The sequence below is a fragment of the Peromyscus maniculatus genome, chromosome 23 (genome assembly GCF_049852395.1).
Source record: "Peromyscus maniculatus bairdii isolate BWxNUB_F1_BW_parent chromosome 23, HU_Pman_BW_mat_3.1, whole genome shotgun sequence".
NCBI lineage: Eukaryota > Metazoa > Chordata > Mammalia > Rodentia > Cricetidae > Peromyscus > Peromyscus maniculatus.
The window spans coordinates 13,829,929-13,852,583 of record NC_134874.1 but is presented as its reverse complement, the minus strand read 5'-3'; the positions used below and the strand labels follow the sequence as shown (position 1 = coordinate 13,852,583).

Here is a 22,655-nt window from a genome sequence, read left to right as displayed (position 1 = left end):
GCTGGCCAGCCCACCCCCTCCATCTCCTGCATCTCCTCTGTCACCCTCACGCCTGACTGAACACCCCAGGGTACAGGCCTGCACCGGTTCCTGCTCACACCGTGACCTTCCAGGCCCGACAGGACCACAGGCTCCAAACCCAGGGACAGTGACATGAACACCCCCCCGGGGGCAGCAAGTGTCTCCCCGTGAGAGGCCGGGCACTGTGTGAGCCCACCTGCCCCACCCCCACGCTGGCTCCGTGTTCTGAGGAATGCCTATTTATAAAATCAGGGAAGTCTGTAAATAGGCGTTGAAATCTTTCCTTCTTGAGGGTGGGGAGGAAGTTTGAGGTTTGCAAAAACAACCCCTCTGCGCCTGACTGGCTCAGGTGGGGGGTATTGGTGACCCGGGGTCTAGAGCTATATGCTCCTCACTCACCTCACCTTCACCTGGAGGGTCAGGGAGGGGCTGTATGGGGCAAGGACTTTCATACAGGCATGGGATGACGGCTCATGCTTCCCAGCTCTAGAACATCCACTAACTCGGGAGCTCTATACCGAATTGCCCAAAACAATGCCGCATCCCTACCACATGGGTCCAATTTGGCCTCATTTACCTATGCCAAAACCAAGAACAGAGAGGCCAAGAGACTTGCTCGAAGTCACACAGCTAGGGAGAAACAGAGCTGGACTGTAATCCAGCTGCCCTGTGGAGGGCCCCTTGCTTCCTACATGGCCCACTGAGAATGTGGCCCGGGGCTGCTGAAGCCCATGCTGGTGGGGGCCGGGGACAGAGGTTCCCCAGACAGAGGAATTGTCATACCTTACCCCTGGCACACCCTGACACATTACCCTAGGTGGGATCCCTCCTAATGTCCACCCTTTTTCCATTGCATTTCTAAAGGGTTGATGGCCACCCAGGAAGTGTCCTGCTCCTCTCCCTAGAGGACAGAGAGGACGATGGTAGGGAATGGGAGACACATGTAAAGCCCGATACACCAGCCACACCACATCCCTCGGTACCACAGGCTGGACTGCATCACAAACAGAGAAAGGGCGAGTTCTCCATCTAGAAGCCTCATGCTGTCACCTAGGGGGCCAATGTGGGGTGATGCTTCAGCCATGGCGTCCACAGAGGAGAGGCCTCAGATCCCTCCCCTTTGCTGTTCCCTTCTGGAATGAGCCAAGGAACAGGGAGGGGACATGCAAAAGAGAAATAAGGCACTCTCTGTCATCCAGACTGTGTCTCCAGCTACCCGAGAAAAACTTCACCCCAACAGAGCAAAGATGACCCACAGGGACAATGTGTGCTGTCCTGAAGACAGACGCCTGGACCGTGAACGTCAAGGACAAGTGAATGGTGTTCACTCGGGGCCGGGGCGTGTGTGACTTCGAGCCTCTCCTGGATTAGTGCCTGCTCGCATCCCTCAGCCTAAAGAGCGCACCCCACTTTTTTAAAATATGCAGCTATGAAGACACCCAAGTGCATCTCCCATAAGGAGCTGAAACCCGTGCCTTAAGGCTGTGTCTGTCCTCCTTCTATACAGACGTCTGTCTAAATACTTAATAAACTCCCTATCTATGTTTCAGTCTGACTTGTCCTGAAATTTTTCTTTTCTTTTTTTTCTGGAGCTGAGGACGGAACCCAGGGCCTTGCGCTTGCTAGGCAAGCGCTCTACCACTGAGCTAAATCCCCAGCCCCTGAAATTTTTCTCCATGCCACGGTCAAGGAGCTGGCTTTATCTGAGTGGCGCTTCCCAACAGGGAAGGGAGCCCTCAAGGCTTGTGTCCCCCCCAGTTTCACAGAGAGGCCCAGCTGCATGTTGGAATGACCAGGAAACATGCCTGCGGTGCTGGGAGTGGAACCCAGGGCCTCACGCACACCAGACAAAGCTCCCCGACTGAGCCACACCCGGGATCACCTGGGACACCACGGTCACACGGTCACACGCTCACAGCTCTTGAGCACCCTGTAAGTGCAGTGAGGCTGAGCGCCACAGGCCACGGCCAAGCTCAGTGCCTCCAGAGGAAGTGAGCCCGTGGGGTACCCCACCCCCGACTCTGCACACCTGGCTCCCCGAGCCCTGCAGATGGGCCAGGCACGTGCATTCATCTGAACTGCGGAATAAGGTCAGCAGATGGGTTACAACCCCTGCTTGTCCCGTCACGGAGTCAGCAGCGGGCGGCATAAGTGGCAGCCGTCCCCGGGTACCCGGCTAATGCCACAGATCACTATTAGGTATATTTATCACTGTACCTCTGTGGGCTAATGTTATTGCCCCCATTTCCCAGAATGGGAAACTGAGGAGCAGGGGAAGGAAGAAGGAAAAAGGGACTCTCAGGTGAGTGTCCAGACAGGTGGCCAGGCCCAACTGCCAATCAGGTCTGTGTAGTGATGCACATTCACCCCCCTTCTGCCCCCCCATGCCTGTGTTCTCAAAACCTAGGTGGGCCAGGGGCCAGCAACATGGTTCAGCAGGTACAGTACCTGCCACCAAGCCTTGGACAAGTTCAAGGCCATAAAGGTAAACTCTTCACGCAAGCATTCCAAAGCATGGTGTCCCAGGCCAGGCTCAGCCATGGCAGGAACATGCTATCTGACCAGACAAGGGCCAGTCAGCCACAAGGGGTCCTAGCTGGCTCGTCAACAATGGAGACAGCCCCTCTGTGGCCACAGCATGCCCCACCTGGCTCCGGTTCCCCCCAAGGTGTGTCCTAGCTGGGTTCTGCATTCCAGTCCACTTCCCCTGCTGGCCCCACACCCTGACACGGCCTGGTGACAAAGCCTTCAGCACCTTATCATTCACCCCTGCAACTGTCCAGCTTCACTCGGATCCCCAGACTCACCCCCCTGGACCCCCCATCCTAGCTTCAGCTGTGGCTGCTTCCTCTTGGAACACACCTCTCTGCCTACATCAACGCTCACGGTCATTAGCCCAAAAACACATGAGCAAACCAAAGCGAGACCCCGGGCCAGGGTCGCCATCACCCCCACCATGTCACCCGCCTCCCGCCACCTCACGTCCCCCATCTCACTATCACCAAAGACTGAGGTCAACACCATCCCACTAGTTGTAGGTAGCAGACCCCTGCCTCGCTGGAGGCCAAGAACCTTCCCCAAGAGCCCAGCGCCTCGCTGTGAGTACCCACAGTGTCAAGTCTGTGACCCTGCTTTCTCGAAGCTGGACATCGAGGAATCCTTGCCTTGCTTCATCGAGCCGCTTCTGGCTGGTCTCGAACTCACTGTGTAGCCGAGGGTGACTTTGAACTCTTGACCCTGCCAGACCTTCTCACTCGACCTCCTGAGTACTGGGATTATAGGTTTGCCCCACCACACCCAGCCAGGCTCTGACATCATGGTGTGCACGGTGGAGCCTGGCTCCCCGGATACTGGGTTCTGTGAAACCCGGCAGCAGTTTCTCCTCCGTGGCTGCAGGCATGGCGCAACACCTTACGCTGGGGTTTCTCTCTGACCTGCGAGAAACTTCGGCAGGATTCTCCTCTCGCAGCGGGAACCTGCAGACGCGATTTACCTTTTGGTCATTGGACGTCATTTTCCTGTCGTCTCCGGACCCAACAATGAGAGAACTGGAGGCTGACGTGTCACCCGGCTGTCACCGAGTGTGGCTTCGTTCGCAATCTGTCCTCACAGGTCAGTGTGAACAGCGTCTGAAAAGGAGGTCACAAAACGTGTTGGAAGGGTACGATCCGGGAAGACAAACAAAATATTAATGAACACCTGCTTGAGCGCTGGATCCATTTTCAGGCATCTGTGAGAGACGTAGTCACTGTGGCCAGTGAGGAGAACCAACTATTGTCTGTCCATAGGGGAATGGATAAAGAGTCACACAATGGAATACTATGTAGCCTTCAAAAAGGAAACACTAACAGTTGCTACAGTGTTGATGAGCCCTGAAAACACTACACTAAGGGCAGATGGCTAAATTCAAAATCTTGTATGCTGAGCCTGGCATGGTGGTATACCTGTAACCTGGCACTCAGGAGGCTGAGGCTGGGGGATTATGAGTTCGAGACTAGCCTGGAATGCAGAGTGAGGCCCTGTCTCAAAATTAAAAAAAGAAAATTAGGTTGGGTGTGGTGGCGCACGCCTTTAATCCCAGCACTCTGGAGGCAGAGGCAGGTGGATCTCTGTGAGATCGAAGCCAGCCTCGAACAGAGCAAGTTCCAGGACAGCCTGAGCAACAGAGAACCCCTGTCTCCAAAAACAAACAAACAAACAAAAAACAAAAAAGGGAAATCTGAGATGGTGAGATGGATGAGCAGGTGTAAAAGTGCTCGCCACCATATCTGACAATTTGAGTTCGGTCGCTGGGACCTTCCACCCCATGGTGGAAGGAGAGATCAGACTCCACAGGTTTCCCTCTGGCCTCCACACATGCGCTATGATACACACACACACACACACACACACACACACACACACACACACACACTTTGAAGAGAAATTCTGAGACAAGCTTGTAACATGTAGCCCTGGCTGTCCTGGATCTCGCTCTGTAGACCAGGCTGGCCTCAAACTCACAGAGATCCACCTGCCTCTGCCTCCCTAGCACAGAATTAAAGGTGTGCACCACCACCGCCAACAAATAATTTTCCTTTAAGACTTATAAAGCATGTGTGTGTGTGTGGGGGGTAATTGTGCATGTGAAAGTAAGTGCCCTCACAGGCCAGACAGAGGTTCCCCTCAAACTGGAGTTCCATGTGGTCGTCAGCTGCTCAGCATGCTGGGAAACAAGCTCAGGTCTTCTGCAAGGGTAGCATACATTCTAGCTCTAAGCCATCTTTCCAGGTCCTGGCCCGCCCTTTAAAGGAAAACTTGGGGCCTTGGTAGCTCTTTGCTTTCTCTTTGGTTCTGGAATGACTATGTGTGACTTTTCTAAAGTATTTTTAACATAGGTGACAGAGGCATTTAGTAAAACTTTAAACCCTACAGACAGCTTTCTGCTGGTGAACCTGTCTCTACCCTGCGCCTCCTTCCCAGAAGCACCCACTCTGACCAGCAGCTCTGTGGCCTTCTGGGAGGTGACCTTTCTTCGCACGGAAGGGGTGTGCATACCGCCCCTTCACTCTCTTCTTACACACGTGTGAGTGGCGTGCTCCTCTCTCAGAACTGTTCTTATTTCCTTTTAGGGTGGAGTAGGTAGATGACAGAGTGTCCCCCCGAGCACCCAGGTCCTTTTCCCTCAAACCCAGGAGTTGGTTACTTGGTGTGTGCGCACCGTGATTACACTCAGGAGTGTGCAACAGGAGACTGCCCAGCTGGACATGCTGTCATCAGGAGGGTCTGTCTAAGAAGCAGAGGTGGGAGCGTGACGCAGCTGCCAGCAGAGAGAAGCCTGAAGATGCTGAGTGGCTGCCACAGTGGAGGCTTGTGCGTGCTGTGTGCACTCTTAAAAACTGGTGAGCCCAACCTAAGACAGAGCACCTGTGTGGCCTTGGCAGGCGTCTTCATGACGGGTAAGGTGACCTGCTGATGTCCCAGGCAACCCAAGTCAGAAGCTCACTTTTTAATAAAAGGGGGACCTGCAGGGCCCTAGCCCCCGTTTTGGGTAACTGTTGCCTTGCTTGCAGACCTTGACCTTGATATCCTCCCAATGCTAATTCCCTGCCAGGTTCCACCTTCCTGAATGCTTAAGGGAAGTTCCTTGTATGTGTATCCTGAATAATGGGCGTTAACAGCTTAGATGCAAGATTGTAAAACATCAGTAGCGAACTTCTGCCCTCCAAGGTCCTCCCATTGTGCTGTAAGCCTGTAATTAAGACCTCCTACCCCCTTCAAGAAATGACATTCGACATTTAAAATTAAATATATATATATATATATTATATATATATATATATATATTATATATATATAATTGAATGAATACTGCAAATGTAATCTATGAATATCACAAATATGATTAATATCATGAATGTAATTTAAAAAAAACAAAACAAAAAACTGGTGAGTGCCTGGTGGTGGTGGTGGTGGCGCATGCCTTTAATCCCAGCACTCAGGAGGCAGAGCCAGGCAGATCTCTGTGAGTTCGAGGTCAGCCTGGCCTACAAAGCGAGTTCCAGGAAAGGCACAAAGCTACACAGAGAAACCCTGTCTCAAAAAACAAAAAAAAAACAAAAAAAAAAAAAAAAAACCTGTCGAGGACCCCTAGACCCACCTGGAGCCTCTGAGGCGGGGCTTGGAGGCCTCTCCGTTTGGACCATGGAAACTGCCTTTAGGCTTGTGACCCACAGAACTGTGAGATAATAGACGGGACTTTTTTGAACCACCAAATGTATAGTCCCTGCTGCAAACCGAGGCCACTCACAGTCCCGGGGGACCCCACTGTGGCAGCTCGCTCTAGACGGAGGTGCTCACTCTGATGCCCGGTACTCCACTGTGGGAATGCAGCCAGGCTGCTGGTGGCCACGTTGGCTGTTTCGCATCCCCTTCCCATCCCAGAACCCTCCTGGGTAACTAACTAACTCTGCATTGTGTGAGATTGTGCATTTTCCCGAATGTGAGCCAGGCCGGTATCGGGCGTCTTTCTCGATCTCTCTCCGCGTGATTGTTTTGTGACAAGCTCTCTCACTGAACCTGGAGCTGAGCAATTCAGCGAGCCTGGATGCTCATGAGCCCACCGGCCATCTTGTCTCTACCGCCCAGAGCTGGGATTCTAGACATGTAGCATCACCGACAGCTTTTTACATCAGAACCAGGGTCAGACACAGGTCCTCGGCTGGCACGCCAAAGCACTTTGCCAGCCCAGCTCTCTCCTCACCACCCCGAGTTATTTTTTCCTAGCCACAAAAACAAAATGTCATCAGTTTGAGGAAAATATTCGAAGAGTTAACCCCTCCCCAACCTGACTCTCCCCGGATCCCCTTCTTCTCTTCTGTGTTCTGCGGTCCAAACGGCTGTCAAGGGTCCCAGCAGCTTGGGGACAGTGGGGTTCCGCTACGTGCTCCCACACAGGCAGGAGCTGGGCTCCGTCTTCACAGCCGCAGGTGAAGGGCCAGCGAGATGCCTTAGCTAGTAGAAGACCTTGCCGCCAAGCCTGATGACCTGAGGTGGGTCCCCAGGAGAAAAAGCAACTCGGGCAAGTTGTCCTCTGACCGCCACATGTACACTGTGTCAAACACGCACGCACGCACGCACGCACGCAAACACACAAAGTATAGTTAAACAACCAAACCTGCTGGTGTGGTGGTGCACACCTCTAATCCCAACACTCAGGAGGCAGAGGCAGGTGGATCTCTGTGAGTTCGAGGCCAGCCTGGTCTACAGAGTGAGTTCCAGTTCAGCCAGGCAGGGCTGTTACACAGAGAAACCCTGTCTCGAAGAACAAAACACGCAAACAACTTCCATGTAGGTCAAAGGGAAGCTAAAGAACCCTTGAGATTTCCTTTGTTTTCGAAGAAACAAAACTAACACACACAGAAAAACATTGGCCTCACCAACTGAGGACAGAGGGTTTCTTTCTTTTTTTTTTAAATGTATTTATTTATATTTTATGTATGAATGTTCTGCATGTTTACCTATATGCCAGAAGAGAGCATCAGATCCTATTACAGGTGGTTGTGAGCCACCATGTGGTTGATGGGGATTGAACTCAGGACCCCTGGAAGAGCAGCCAGGGCTCTTAACCCCTGAGCCATCTCTCCAGATCTGACAGAGGGTTTCAAACTCCTAGGTCTTCCACAAAAAACTAGCCCAAACAAATAAAAATGGTAAAACCTAATGCCTGAGTGGCTATGGAGAAACCTCACTGTGGCTGGAGAGACGTGTGACCTAGACAGACATCTAGTAACAGGGACCAGCACCTTCCAAACGGCTACATCCTAGACTTGATCACTGTGCCTGCGAACCGATCCCAAAGGACTCCCTGGCACATCCATGGGCAGCAGTGTTCTAGCGAATGGTGTGACCAACCCCCCAAAACCTGCATGGGGGAAGCTGAGAGCCACACACACGCGGGGAGGAAGGACACACTAGGGTCGGGGCAGAGGTGGAGAAAGCAGGCCATTGAGCAACCAGAACTGATAAATGTGACCCAAGTCTGTGCTCATTGCTTGCAAAGATATGGGGCCATTTGAGCGTTTCCTCTGTGCTAGGCACTGAGGCTGGGTTCAGGGAGCACAAAAGGACGAAGCCTGGAGATGACAGGCAGCCCAAGGACAACACACAGTGCTGAGGCCACACTCCCCGGCCTCCCTGGAGGAGGAAAGTAGAGAAGAACAAGAGGGAAGCCTGGCTCTTTCAGGTGGAGTGGCCGGACTCCTGAGGAAGTGACACAGGGACCTCCTGAATTTCAAGAGATTGTGGGGCTGGACAAGAGTCCCAGTTAAGAGGAAGGTCCTTTGACAGGAAAAACTTAAAGAGGACAGAGTGGGGAGTGGACCGAACCAGAGAAGCAGGGCGAGAGATAGGAATTAAGATAAATTGTGGGGCCTGGGGGGTGGTGGTGGCGCACGCCTTTAATCCCAGCACTCGGGAGGCAGAGGCGGGAGGATCTCTGTGAGTTCGAGGCCAGCCTGGGCTGCAGATCCAGAACAGGCACCAAATCGACACAGAGAAACCCCATCTCTTTGAAAAACAAAACAAAACAAACAAACAAAAAAAAAGACAAATTGTGGGAAGGAGGGTGGGATGGGGGGGATCTACTATGGCTCCCAGCTTATGAGAAATGCTGAGGAGTTGGGGATTCAAGAGTCACAGCGGGGGACATCACAGGGAGAAGCAAGGGGGTGGAGGTCTGGACTTGGGCGTCACAGAACTTGTGGCTGGCCTAGATGGAGTGGGAGTTAGGAAGAGATGATGGAAACCCCAGCCACGGGATGGAGAGGCTGGGAAAGGAAGTCTGGAGACATGAACAGTCCGGGCTTCCTCCTTCTAAACCATGGCCAGGGGCGGGTTGTGGGCCAAAGGAAGCTCTGGAATTGGGTAAGTCTTAACGTGGAGATGTTCAAACCCTGCCTTGACCAGCCTTTCTGCCAGGGGAGCCCTGCAGGCAGAAGTTGCTGTCCCCAGCCAAACTCTGCCTTACTCAAGAAACCTCAAGCGGCTGGTGGGCGGTGAGGAAACGCTACAAAGCTTGGAGAGTCCCCCGCCGGCCTGAAGTGAGGTGACCAGGAGCCAGAAGTGCTTTCAGAGGGGCAAGGCGAAGTGGAGAGACACAGAATAGCTCCCAAGCGACCCTTTGCTAGATGGGGTGCCCCCCCCCCCCGCCCCCAGTGATCTCAGCAGTCCTGGGAGGTAGGCACCACTCTGAACGCCGTGGAGGCAGGAAAGGACACCAAGACACAGAGAGGCACAGTCCCACAGCTGAGGTGTAGAAAGCCCTGTACCCAGTGGGCATAGGTACTAGGTAAAGGTGGGGGCCCCGGAGCGGATGCAGGCTGCTCTCCGTCTTATAGTGTATACCCTGGCCCCAGCCCACCCACCATTCTTGTTCCTTGGCACCCCTGAACGCAACAGATGGGGGTTCAAGTTGTTTGCAGCAGAGTTGGGATTCCTCCTGCTAGGATGCCCCGGTGGGCTGGCTCACTACCCCGACCCCCTTCCCTCCTGCTGTCCCCCTGGAGTGGCTGTGGGGGGGCTCTGGGACGGGGAACAGGGCACAGGGGCTTCACACCCACCTGCTGGCAGGGCTTGCTGAGTTGGGGGCGCCTCCTTGGCTGGCTCTGTCCACCTGCCGGAGCGGGAACACTGCTATCTCTTCCACCGGTGTGTGTGGGTGCGTGTCCGAGGTAGGGCGGTGGACCCTGGTAACACCCACTAGGAGAGGAAGTGCTTGTCAGTGCCCCATTCCCCAGGGAGGATCAGCGGGGTGGGCAGTCACAGTCCACAAAGCAGCACGGGACCTCAAGTCACCCCCACGGCGCCTGGTTTGCCCCCAACACCCCCAGCCAGGCCCCAGCCAGGATGGACAAAGGTCCGGCCTAGGAGCAGCCGCGAATCTCGAATCACCGAGGATGGAGGGTGGCCAGGGCTTTCTTCCTCCCTGCAGGCCCCTAGGCCGGTCTGCAGAAAAGCAGCAGCCGCTTTTTGCAGGGCAGGACACCCTCAGTCTGAGACGCGGCTGAGGCCGGAGGGAAGAGGGGAGCCCCGGCCGGCCCCGGCCCCAGCCCGGTCCTCGTTACCTGCTCAGCTCTCTTCTTCCAGGGCAGAGACTCACGCACACCCCTTGCTCCGCGGAGCCCAGGGGGCGGTCCCATGTCCTCGGGGTGGGGGTGTGGGGGGGTGTGGCGTGGCGGGAGTTTCCGCAGCTGCTCTAACTTGCTGCAGACTCCAAAGGGGAGGTGTGTGTGGGGGGACCAGTGTCCTCCCACACAGCTGAGAGGCCCCCAACTCTGAAGCGGCTCTCCAGTGACAAAGACCAGGCTGTGCACAGGGCTTGGGACTCTTCTGCTGACTGCGTGCTCCCCTGACCCCCTGTGGGCCTGCCTCCCCAAGGATCACCTCCTCCCTCCCTCCTCCAAAGTCTCTGTGCTTCCTGAAGGAGATGCATTCCCTAGCTGGATTTGGGGTGGGGGGGAATTGATACAAGAGCAGATTAAAGTGAAAAGTTTTTGGGCCCAGGGAGACAGTCCCAAGAAAAGTCAGGGCAGGAGAAACGGATTATATAAGCTGGGAAAGGAATGACCGCACCCATGTTCTCTGGGCTGGAGGCGGGGTAAACGGGGGATCACTGAGAGATGTTGTATGTGAGCCTGCTTGGGGGGTATCACTAAGAGATGGATGTGAGTCTGGAGGGAGGGTGGGGGGTGACACTCAGGAAGGAGTGGGTTTCCTAGCATGCTTATTTCCAAAATGGAAACCATGCTCCAGGCTCTCCAGAGCTCCAGCCCTTCATGGCTCCTGCGTATGAGACCCTAAAGCCTTTTTTCCCACCTTACAGTTCCAATGACCTCAGCTTCAAACAACCAATATGTCAATCCGGCCTAACTGAGCGGGTCATCTACAACACTTGTTTCATTGTAAGCACCTGTAGGTTGTGAGCTAGCCTTACCCCACCTCCCCCCAGACTCTCAGACCCTCGTCTAAGGGACCACCTCAGAGCTGTGGTCTGACATCAGCAGTGGGTCCTGCTGGGAGTTACAAACGGTCCAGACAGGAGGTGGCTTCCGCTACTCATCCTCCAGCTCTGGCCTCTCTGGCGGACTCCCTGCTGTATTCCCTTTAGCTCTCAGCTTTACAGGACCTAGAATCCCCCTGGGCAGAGAGTCTCGAGGAAACTTCTAGATCAGGTTGTCTGCGACTATGTCTGGAGGGGATTCTTAATTGTTAGCTGGTGTGGGAAGACCCAGCCCATTATGGGCGGCGTCATCCCCTTGGCAGGGGTCCTGTGCCACACGAGAGAGGAGAAAGGTAGCAAGAGAGGAGGCAAGGAAGCAAGCAGGATTCATGAGTTAGTCTCTCTCTACTCTTGATTACTGGCATGAGGCATTAAATTCCTGCCCTGATGTCCCTACTATAATGTGACTGGAATTGTGAGTTTTTTTGTCAGTGTCTTTGTGACAGAAACAGAGATGAAACCAGATCACTGTATAAATTAGTAACTGGGCGATGAACACCTGTGATCGCTGCTGCTATTCAGCACTGTAAAAGATCCAGGTCCCGCCGGGCGGTGGTGGTGCACGCCTTTAATCCCAGCACTCGGGAGGCAGAGGCAGGCGGGTCTCTGTGAGTTCGAGGCCAACCTGGTCTACAGAGTGAGTTCCAGGACAGGCTCCAAAGTTACACAGAGGAACCCTGTCTCAAAAAACAAACAAACAAACAAACAAACAAACATTGCAGCCAAAGCAGTTAAGGCAAGAAACAAGGATGGTCGAAGATTAAAGAGGGAAGCTGTCCTCTGACACCATTGTGATTCCCTGCCTGGAAAATCCCACAGACAGCGGACGGATGCCTGGTCCTTGATAGACACTCAGGGGACAGCGACAGAACAACTTCAGTTCCTGTAGAACTCGCACTGGAGTTGGGTGGAGAGGCAAGGCCACCGATCGGTAAGATGGAACATCCTGCACCCACAGGAAGAGTTCAAGTGGCCCGTGGACTTAGGCGGGGAAATGCATCTTTATGTCTATTAACTTGTGGTAAGCAGCAGACCAGATTTGCCTTCACGGCACCAATACCACCATTTAAAAATACCACCATTTAAAAATCACAACAGTGAGTTCGAGGCCAGCCTGGACTACCAAGTGAGTCCCAGGAAAGGCGCAAAGCTACACAGAGAAACCCTGTCTTAAAAAACCAAAAAAAAAAAAAATAAATAAAAATCACAACAGAGTCAGGCAGTGGTGGTGTACACCTTTAGTCCCAGCACCCGGGAGGCTGCGGTAGGCAGATCTCTGAGTTCGAAGCCAGCCTGGTCTATAGAGCAAGGACTATACAGAGAAACCCTGTCTCAAAAAATTAATAATAATAATAATAATAATAGATAAATATATTTTTAAAAAGATTTTATTTATTTATTATATATACAGTATTCTGTCCACGTGCCAGGAGAGGGCACTAGATCTCATTACAGATGGTTGTGAGCCACCATGTGGTTGCTGGGAACTGAACTCAGGACCTCTGGAAGAGCAGCCAGTGCTCTTAACCTCTGAGCCATCTCTTCAGCCCTGGTAAATATCTTAATACAACTTCAAAATACTACTTATCATAGTAGTTAAGAGTAGCTGTGGATTGGAGTTTCATCCTTCGGTTTGCTTATGACAGGGTTTCTCTAAGTAGCCCTGGCTGTCTTGGAACTTATATGTAGCCCAGGCTGACTTCAAATGCACAGAGATCTGCCTGCCTCTGCCTCCCGAGTGCTAGGGCTTCTCATGCCTATTGTTTTAATATTTGCATTTCCAGGTCACTTTGTGCCTGGAGAGAAGAACATTGCTCTGAGCAGAGGCCACAGTTTGCAAACGCTTCGGAACTGTGCGATTCGATAGCTGATCGGTTCGCTACTCAGGTCGCTGCCCCCGCGCATCATTCACATGTCTTCCCCAGCCTGCCTGGGGGTCGGCCACGGTCTCAGTAGCTCTCTCTAGGGGTCCTGCCCTCCCTCCTCCCGATGCTCATAGGGCATGTCAAGGAAGATGTGAACTCAGTCCTTGGAGGATGTGTCTACTTCAGAGCTCTTCCGTCTCCCCCAGCAGGAAGAGAAAGCTGCCTCTAAGTGTTCACATGTCTCCGGTGCTTCCAATTGAGGCAATCCACCACTTCCCTTTCCAAAGCACAAGCCAGGTCCCAGCTCTGGGAGCACATGAGAAACTGAAGAGAGAAGTGGATGAGGTTTCAGCCAGGGGTGGGTTTGGGTTTCCCAGACTTACATCTGTTGTCTGGGCCCACTCCGTGTGATTCACTACCAGCTGTGACAGCCCCATGACCATGTCTGTGTGACGCTCGGGGACCTGCGTGGGATGACACAGCATGGCTGGGCCTGGGAATGGAGCTCGGTGGGAGAGCACTTGTCTAGCATGTGAGGTCCCTGGGTTCGATCCCTGGCACCACCAAAGTGAGCGGGATGACCCCCATTCTCTGATGCTGACTGACTTCTGCCATGTTGTTCAGAATGCTGTGGAGGAACAGGACAGCAGTTGGCCTCAGGGAGGCCTGGGTGGGGCTCAATCCGGCCTCCATCCTGCCCATGCTAGCTGGGCAAGCGATCTTTCAACAAATAGTCTCTGAGTGTCAAAACAGCGGAGGCCAGTGGGTACCACGTGTCTGCATCAAGCCTGCTCTGTACAGAGAGACACAGCAAAAGCCTTGAAAAAGGAAGGATGCGGGGAGCTCATGGCAGAGCGTGGCAGAGGTGGGGATGGAGATGAGGACCGTCGAGGCACGGAGGTCAGGAGAGGGCTCTCGCCGGGCGGTGGTGGTGCACGCCTTTAATCCCAGCACTCGGGAGGCAGAGCCAGTCGGATCTCTGTGAGTTCGAGGCCAGCCTGGTCTACAGAGCGAGATCCAGGAAAGGCACAAAGCTACACAGAGAAACCCTGTCTCAAAAAACAAAAAACAAAAAACAAAAAACAAAAAAAAAAAAAAAAAAGAGAGGGCTCTCAGGGAAGTGACATTTCAGTGCTACTGGAAATGAGGCGAAACCCACCTGAGATGAGGGAGAACCTTTGGAGCAGAGGAAGAAGCAGTCGCAAAGGGCCTGAGGTGGGTAAAGGCTAGGTTAAGACCAAAGGGGACCCAGGGTGACTGACGAACCAAGAAGTCATGGACCTTTGAAGCAGGGAGGGACACAGTTCGATTGTGATGTGTGTGGTAAGACAGACAGAACACGAGCCAGTGGTGACGGGACGTGCTTACCGCCCTAACCCTGAGAACACTGACACAGGGGGATGGTCAGTTCATGGCTGGCCTAGAATACACAGAGATTTCCAGGTCAGAAGGACTACAGTCTGAGACCCTGTCCAAAAAAAAAAAAAAAAAAGTCAAGTATGGTGGCACACCTCTTTAATCCCAGCACTCAGGAGGCAGAGGCAGGCGGGTCTTTGTGAGTTCGAGGCCAGCCTGGTCTACAGAGCGAGATTCAGGAAAGGTGCAAAGCTACACAGAGAAACCCTGTCTTGGAAAAACCAAAAAGAAAAAATAATAAATAAAATGTCTGGTTGGGGCAGGTGAAATGGTTCAGTGGATAAAGGAGCTTGCTGCCAAGCCTGACGGCCTGAGTTTGAACTCTGGAATTCCTACAAGTTGTCCTCTAACTTCACACACACACACACACACACACACACACACACACACACACGCACACGCACACGCACACGCACACGCGCTGAGGCACACCCCTATCCCTACACACTCACCACATATACAAATAAATACAAATTTTAAATTCTAAACCAAAACATCAACGCTGGCTCTGGTTGCTTGGTGGATCGGGGTTCCTGGAAGGTAAAGATCACAAGTGCAGGTCGACGATGATGACCTGTGGGGAGATGGGCAGGAAGAGGGGTGTGGAGAGAGCAGCTGGATGGCAGCTGGGGGCTGGCTGTGGAGGGGAGACAGGGCGGTATGCTCAGCAGTGGCATGCATGACATGGGGAGTCCGGAGGGGCTGTGAGGGGCTGTGAAGGGCTGTGAGGGGTGGCTTACCTGTGCAATCCTATGATCTGAACAGCCAGTGGGCAGGTGTCAGGCAGGCAGTGTGTGTGTGTGTGTGTGAAATGGAGAAGAGACTCCAACCTTGGGTATTGTTCCTCAAGAGTCATCTACACTGTTTTTTGAGGAAGAGTCCCTCATGGGCCTGGAGTTCACCGATTAGGCTCAGGCTTCCACCTGTCTCTGCCTCCCCAGCGCTGAGATCACAAACATGAACCGCCATGCCTGGATTATTTCATTCGGCTGCTGGGGATTGAACTCAGGTCCTCCTGTTTTCATGGCCAGCGTTTGCCAACTGAACTACGCTCTGCTATTTCTATTGCTGTTGTGGAGGTATTACATGTAGCCCAGCCTCAAACTTACTAAGTACTTGAGGCTGTCCTTGAACTCTTGATCCTTCTACCCTTTATCTCCCAAGTGCTGGGATTATAGGCATGTGCCACCACATCCTGCTTGGGCAGTTGGTCCAGGTCTGGAGCTCGGCCAAGGTGTGTGAGCATCCTTGGTGTACAGGAGGTCTTGCAGATATGGGCTGGGAGCTCACCAGGGGCTGAGCCTGGTGGAGAAGACAAAGGAGCGGCCGGGGACAGAGAGGAGGCAGAGGTAGAAGGGAAAGCCCAGGGCTCTGGAAGCTAGAAGAAGGGCCTCTAGAGGGAGGGGAGCCATGTGCCAGGACTGGTTGGGCCCTGAGTCTCCTTGGGGTCTTCCAGACAGGGTATCACACTGGGCAGAGTCCACACTGGCAACCAGCAGCTCTGCCTTATTCCACCTGCTGGTCACTGGTGGAAATGACCGTCCTTGGCATGGCATGGCCTGGCCTGGCCAGGAGGGAGAAGAAGGTTCCACCATATGTGGAGGACAGAAGATCACTTTCAGGAGACTGTTCTCTTCTTCCATGTAGGTTCCTGTGGGTCAAATTCAGGTCATCAGGCTCATCGTCACTCAGGTTGGTGACAAGCCATCTCACTGGTCCATTCTTGAACTTCTAACTCTTTTCCCTCCACCTCCTGAATGCTGCTGTTACAGGGGTGAACTAGTTTATTCAGTGCTAGGAATCGAACCCAGGGCCCCATGTATACTAGGCAAGTACTCTCCCAGCTGAGCTACATCCCCAGCCCCTATGGACTCTGTAAGTCTTTTTTATTTTTTTATTTTTTTCAAGACAGGGTTTCTCTGCGTAGCTTTGCACCTTTCCTGGAGCTCACTTGGTAGCCCAGGCTGGCCTCGAACTCACAGAGATCCGCCTGGCTCTGCCTCTCGAGTGCTGGGATTAAAGGCGTGTGCCACCACCGCCCGGCGGATTCTGTAAGTCTTGACAGTCTTTTTATTATAGAAGCTTCACTTTCTGGAGTGGGATACAAATGCATAAGAAACTCTCGCCGGGTTGTGGTGGTGGCGCACACCTTTAATCCCAGCACTCAGGAGGCAGAGGCAGGCGGATCTCTGTGAGTTCAAGACCAGCCTGGTCTACAGAGTGAGTTCCAGGACAGCCAGGGCTACACAGAGAAACCCTGTCTCAAAAAAGCCAAATAAATAAATAATAAACAAACGAATAAATAAATAAATAAATAAATAAATAACAACAGCAGAAATGCTGAGCGATGAAGAACCTGTTTCTAGCCAGGCCTGTCATCCAGATCATTGGGAGGTAAAGGCAAGGAGATCTCAAGTTCAAAGCCAGCCTGGGCAACTTAGTGTGACCCTGTTGCAAAAAGCAAAAAGAAGGCTAGGCTGTCCCTTAGTGGTTCCATCTCCAGTACCAGCCCCCAAAGGTCATGTTTTTAAAGACTTGTTTTTATTTTATGTGTGTGTTCTAGCTGAGTGTATGTAGTGCACCATATGTGTGCAGTGCCCATGGAGGCCAGAAGAGGGCATCAGATCCCCTAGAACAGGAGTTAACAGATGGTTGTGAGCGGCCATGTGGGTGCTGGGAATCGAACCTGGGTCCTCTGGAAGAGCAGCCAGTACTCTCAGGAACTGAAGAGCCATCTCTTCAGCCATCCCAAATCCACAGGCCAGTTCCAAAACTTAGGAGGAAGAGGTAAAAGCATAGAGGCTCTGTGCTTGGCGCCTTTGGAAGCGTCCGCTTCAGATTCTACTCTGGTGTCGGGACAGGAGAGGGAGCCCAGGCGTGATCGAAGGTGGGACATTTATGGAAGCTGCTGTGTTTTTAAGCCCCAAATCATGACAGTGCTGAATGCTGTAGGCATCTCACTAGCCTGGTGAAATCACCGGAGTCCCGGAAAGCAGTTGAGGCTATGGTGGGAAAGAGGGCTGGCGAAATGGCTCAGCAGGTAAAGGGGCCTGCAGTGAAGCCTGACGACCTGAGTTCGATCCCCGGGACCCACCTGGTGGAAGGAGAGAACTGACTCCTGCCAAGTTGTCCTCTGACCTCTACATGTGTGCTGTGGTATGTGCGCACACAAATGAATTAACACTTTAAAAATGTCTGGGCAATGGCTAAGCGGAGTCAGACAGAATGTCACATCAAAAAGTGGAGAGGAAGCTGGGTGGGGGTGGTTGGCATTCTGAACTGCCCCTTGGGGACCCAGCTAGCGTCCTGATGTCATCTTATGTAAAGCCCCCTTTAAGAGGAAAAAACCCTCCCCCCCCATCCTCATCAGGTGTGCACCTTCATGCTCTCTCTCTCTCTCCCTCCCTCCTCGCTCCCTCCCCCTTTAATAATAAAACTTTCCATGAGGGTGCACTGCTTCCACGGTAACTTTCTGCCATGTCCCCCTGGCCTCTCGCACGCCATTTTACAACATTGGTGCCATGAAGGCGCATGTCTTTAATCCCAGCACTCGGGAGGCAGAGGTAGGCGGATCTTTGTGAGTTCGAGGCCAGCCTGGTCTACAGAGTGAGATCCAGGACAGGCACCAAAGCTACACAGAGACACCCTGTCTCGAAAAACAAACAAAAGAGTGGAGAGGAAAATGATGGAGAAGGAAAAACACATTCTCCCACTTAACAGCCACGAGAGGGGAGTCGGACTCACACCCCACAGTGCTGCAGGCTGAGGAGGAACCCCTGGCCACAGTGAAGGGGGCTGGGAGCCGAGGGCAGTGGCTCACATGCTGTCCTTGGTAAACTTGTGAGAGGAGGTCAGAAGTGCCCAGAATTCTGCCATATTGGCTGTCTGTGGAGTTAGCTGGCTGTAGACCACGTCTGATAAACAAGGGAAAAATGGAGGATGTGCATCTGTGTTGAGGGGTTCCCAACCACCTGTAACTCCAGCTCCAGAGGACCCAACGCCTCTGGTCTCCTAGGCACCTGCATTCATGTGCCCACAACTCCACCCCATATAAACATACTTGGGAATGATGAAAATTCTTTAAAAAAAAATCCTTCAAAGATAAAACAGAGCAATGTATAAAATACTAGACCACCCCCTGCACATGTGCGGACATAGAGTTAAGATACACATACGCACAAACCGGAGACATCCAACAGACCCGAGACCTATCCAGCCAGGCTCCCAGCTACATCCACCCACCCAGCGGATGGTGGAGCCCGCATCTTATCACACTGCCCAGCTCCGAATCCCTCCACCCGGGAGACGGATGGAGTCCACAGCCTGTCAAACTCCAGCTCTCTCTTAATCTCCAATGTTGGCACCGGGGACCAGAAGGAAGCTGTGAGGGGGAGTAAGGGAACTCCATGCTCGGCAGGAAGTGACTTGGGGTTCGGACTCGGAATCTGATTCCTCCCAAGTGCCAAGGAGCTGACGGCTGAAGGCAGCAGATGGCAAGTTCACTGCCAGGGCCTGGAGGAGCCCCTCTAGCCCACCCGCTGTCCCTACCACATATGCGTGGTAATAGAAATGGCTGGGAAGGCCAAGCCACCAGGCTGCCCAAGAGCATAATGATTGGTTCACTGGATCCTGAGCCCTGAACAACTGGTGTGTGGGCTGGTCCTCACTGGGTACACAGTATCTGCCACTGTGTTAATTGGATGACGGCGGAAAAGGAGAAAGTGTTCTTAAATGGTACCTTGAATTGCCTCCCAATTACATCTTGGCCAAGTGAGTATTAAAATTAGTACCTGTCCCCAGGAACATGTCACATGCCTTCAAACTTGGACGGGGCGGGGGGGAGGGGTGCAGAGACAGGAGGATCACATGTCCAAGGCAAGCCTGATGTGAGCTCCAGGCTAACCCGGGGTACACAGGTGGACTGAGAGTGTGGTTCAGTGGGTGGAGGGTTTGCTCCTATGCAGAGATGGATGAATAGTATGCAGCAATGAACAGGAGACCAACACGGATGGTCCTCTGACCTCCACATGCCACCTGTGCACCCACATATTACACACACACACACACACACACACACACACACACACACACACACACACACACACACACACACAACACACACCACACACGTATGAGGTCCTAAGTCAGGGAACTGGTTTTAGGTACTAGGGTGAATCTGAGGTTTTAGTTACCTCAAAAATCCATGCTACCTTCTGTGTTAGGGTCCCAGGCTTTTCCCATTTGACATCGGGCAGCGGAAATTTTCTTAGTCTCGTCAGTAGTTCCTGTGGTAGGTGGGGTGGACAGCAAACTTCCTCTGTGCTCCATCCCAACATGGAGGGGACTGTCCACCTCGGGGAACGTTCACCTTTCTCAACTCCTGGACATTAAGCTCTCCATGATACCTCCAGGCTATTCCCAGAAGCACCTGGCTATTTCCACAGAGCCACTTCCAATATTCTACAGGCCTTTTATCTTGAAAAAGTATCTTCTGGCATTTGAAACGGGATCTCACTGTGCATCCCTGGCTGGCCTGGAACTCAATGCATAGACCAGGGTGACTTAGAACTCATGGAGATCTGCCTGCCTCCACCTCCCAAGCGCTGGGTGGGATTAAAGATTTGGCAAAATCTTTTATGTTAAGATTATAATGTACTTCGTGCATGTTGGTTTGTGCGTATATTTACATGCATGCTGGTGCCCAGAGGCCGCAAGAGGGCATCAGACCCTCTCTGGAACTGATGTGATAGGTCGTTGAGACACCTGACATAGGTATTGGAAAATGAACTTGTGTCCTCTGCAAGAACAGCAAGTGGCCTTAACTGCGGAGCCGTCTCCCCAGCCCCAGTCCTCTTAATTTCTTTTTTGTTCTTAAAGACAGGGTCTCTCTATGAAGCTCTGGTTAGTTTGGAACTGTTATGTAGACCTTGAACTCAGAGAGCTACCGGTCTCCTAAGTGTTCGGATTAAAATATACATGTTAAAACTTTTTTATTTTTATTGTTTGTTTTTCGAGACAGGGTTTCTTTGTGTAGCTTTGGTGCCTGTCTTGGAACTCACTCTGTAGCCCAGGCTGGCCTCGAACTCACAGAGATCCGCCTGGCTCTGCCTCCCGAGTACCTGACAGTTTTAACTGCCGAGCCACCTCTTCAGCCCCATCTAAGATCTCATTTAGCTCAAGCTAAAACTTCTTGAATGTGTGGGTTAGTAGTTCATTAAATCCTTGCAAACCTCATCCCATAACATTTTTGTGTGTACAAGCACAGGTGGGCATGCGTGTCTGTCTGTCTTGGGGGTCATTCCTCAGGTGCTGGTCAGGTGCCATGACTTTTTTTCTCCTTTTTGACAGGGCCTCCCCTTGGCATCAACCTCACCAGTGAGGGCAGGCCGTCCAGGACCTGTCCTGCCCTGTTGGGACCACAAGCACACGCCACTACACCAGCCTTTTCTTACAAGGGTTTCTGGGGGTCCTGCTGGGGGTCCACACTTGTACAGCCACTTTACCTGGATCTCCCCAGCCCTTCTGACTTTTGGATCATTAAACTGTTGAAGGTTTCAGTGAACCCATCACATATCTGTACTTTAACTGACAAAAACTGAATTCTCTCATGGGAAAACACCTACCTATATTTGCAACCACTCAGAACTCGGTATACACACCACGCCTGTGGGTGTGCTCTTCTGAAGGGACAGAGGAACCTGTGGTCAGGCATGCACGAGACAGCATTCCAGGAAGCATCCTTCCTAGGGAACTTCGGGAAAGTGGCTTTTGCTTGTCTGCTTCCCCTAACCCACATCACTGACTTGAATCTTTTGAGTCTTTGCTGTTGCTCTGGCTGATGGTGCCTGATTGCTTGTTCTGTGTGGTCATGCCTCCAGTTTTCTGTGAGTTAATCCTGCCAGGGAATATTCCAGCTGTTGTCAGCCTGGGGCAGGAAGCCGGTCTGGGCTGGTGTCTGCCTAGACCACACACCTGACATGCAGAACGGAACTCAGCCCCATTCCTCAAAGTCATCACCCCCCCCCAAACATACACCAATTGGTTGGTCCTTCCAGTAGAAAACTATTTTCTAAATGAACCACCAGCATCCTAAGCCAACTTGAGCCTTTTTCAGTCAAAAATAAAAAATTTAGCTATGTGTCTTGTGTGTAGGGGATCACAGAGGCCAGAAGAGGGCGTTGGAATCCTAGAACCTGAGCTAAGGGCAGCTGTGCATCCCAACATGGGTGACAGGGACTGACCCGTGGTGGTCTGGACCCAACCGCTGGTCTCTACCCCTGAACTCCGTCTTCTCAACATCCCATCTCTGTCCTCAGAAGGCCCATCTTGCCTTTTCCCTACCAATCCATCTGTACAGTCCTCATACTTGTCTCCCCAGTTTCCCCTGCCTCAGCCCCTTGCCGAGCCCATGATACTCAGCTTACCCTTGGCTTCTCTCGGCTGCCTGGCCGGCCCCTACTAGGGCACAGGGGCCTCTGCTTCCTCCCCGAAGTCTAAAGCCAGCCCTCCCCTCCTGGATTAGCAATTGTCCCTGGCCCCAGGTTTCTCCACACAGGTGTGCTCTGTGTCTATGGCATACTGTATAGAGCAGTATGGCAGACTGCCCAAACCAGCTGCAGCAGAGGCTGTGAGTTCACAACTCCACCACCGAGGGGAACTGTGACTTCCCTCTGTGCTCCCTTTCTGGATGGTGTCAGGAACAGTGGATACTGGTCCGGGAGGTGTTACTCAGCAGGGATGCCTGAACATTCACAACTGCGGCTTCTTCAACAGGCCAGTCAAGGCCAGGCAGCCACTCCCCCAGCTGGAGTTGAGAGGGGCAGGACTCTCTCTGGGTTACCAGGGTGTATGCAGATAAACGGGGAAAGCCTCAAGAGTGTCACCCTGTAGCAAGTTCACGTTTCTTTTCTCTGCTCAGGGTCCTATGTCAGAAGGCCCAGCCCGATGCCCCTGAACTGCCTCTGACCTAATCAATGGCTCAGAAGAGTTTGCAGAACATTAGGATCAAGCTCAACAAAGCCAAAGTGTGCAGGGGTGGGTGGGTGGGCAACAGAAAAGCACCAGGGCCAGCCCTCATCTCTGGTCCTCCCCCACTACCAGAGGTTGTCCCCAAGCAACAGGGACCCAGCTTCAATCAAAGCATCTGGCTTAACACACACAGCATTCCTTCCCTAGAACCGGGAGAGAAAGAACTTCCAGAAAGGACAGTGGAGCTCACGACAGTGAGAAACTCACCTGCTCTGCAGGGCGGCCCTCCTCCCTCTTCCAGGCTACATGGCAGAGCCAGGCCCCACCACAGCCCACCCCGACCCAAA

At 52.7% G+C, this 22,655-nt stretch overlaps 1 protein-coding gene across 1 annotated transcript in view; it reads right to left on the bottom strand.

Annotated features, from left to right (window-relative positions):
* Hvcn1 (hydrogen voltage gated channel 1) overlaps window positions 1–10,188 on the bottom strand; it is a 33,234-nt gene extending 23,046 nt beyond the window's left edge. Inside the window, exons 1-3 of the mRNA XM_006970756.4 lie at window positions 10,125–10,188; window positions 9,621–9,759; window positions 3,515–3,650 (exon numbers count right to left, since the gene is read on the bottom strand). Of these exons, the coding sequence (XP_006970818.1) occupies window positions 3,515–3,535 (21 nt within the window). The 5' untranslated portion in view covers window positions 3,536–3,650; window positions 9,621–9,759; window positions 10,125–10,188. The remainder of the gene's footprint in view (window positions 1–3,514; window positions 3,651–9,620; window positions 9,760–10,124) is intronic.
* Window positions 10,189–22,655: the final 12,467 nt, after the last annotated feature.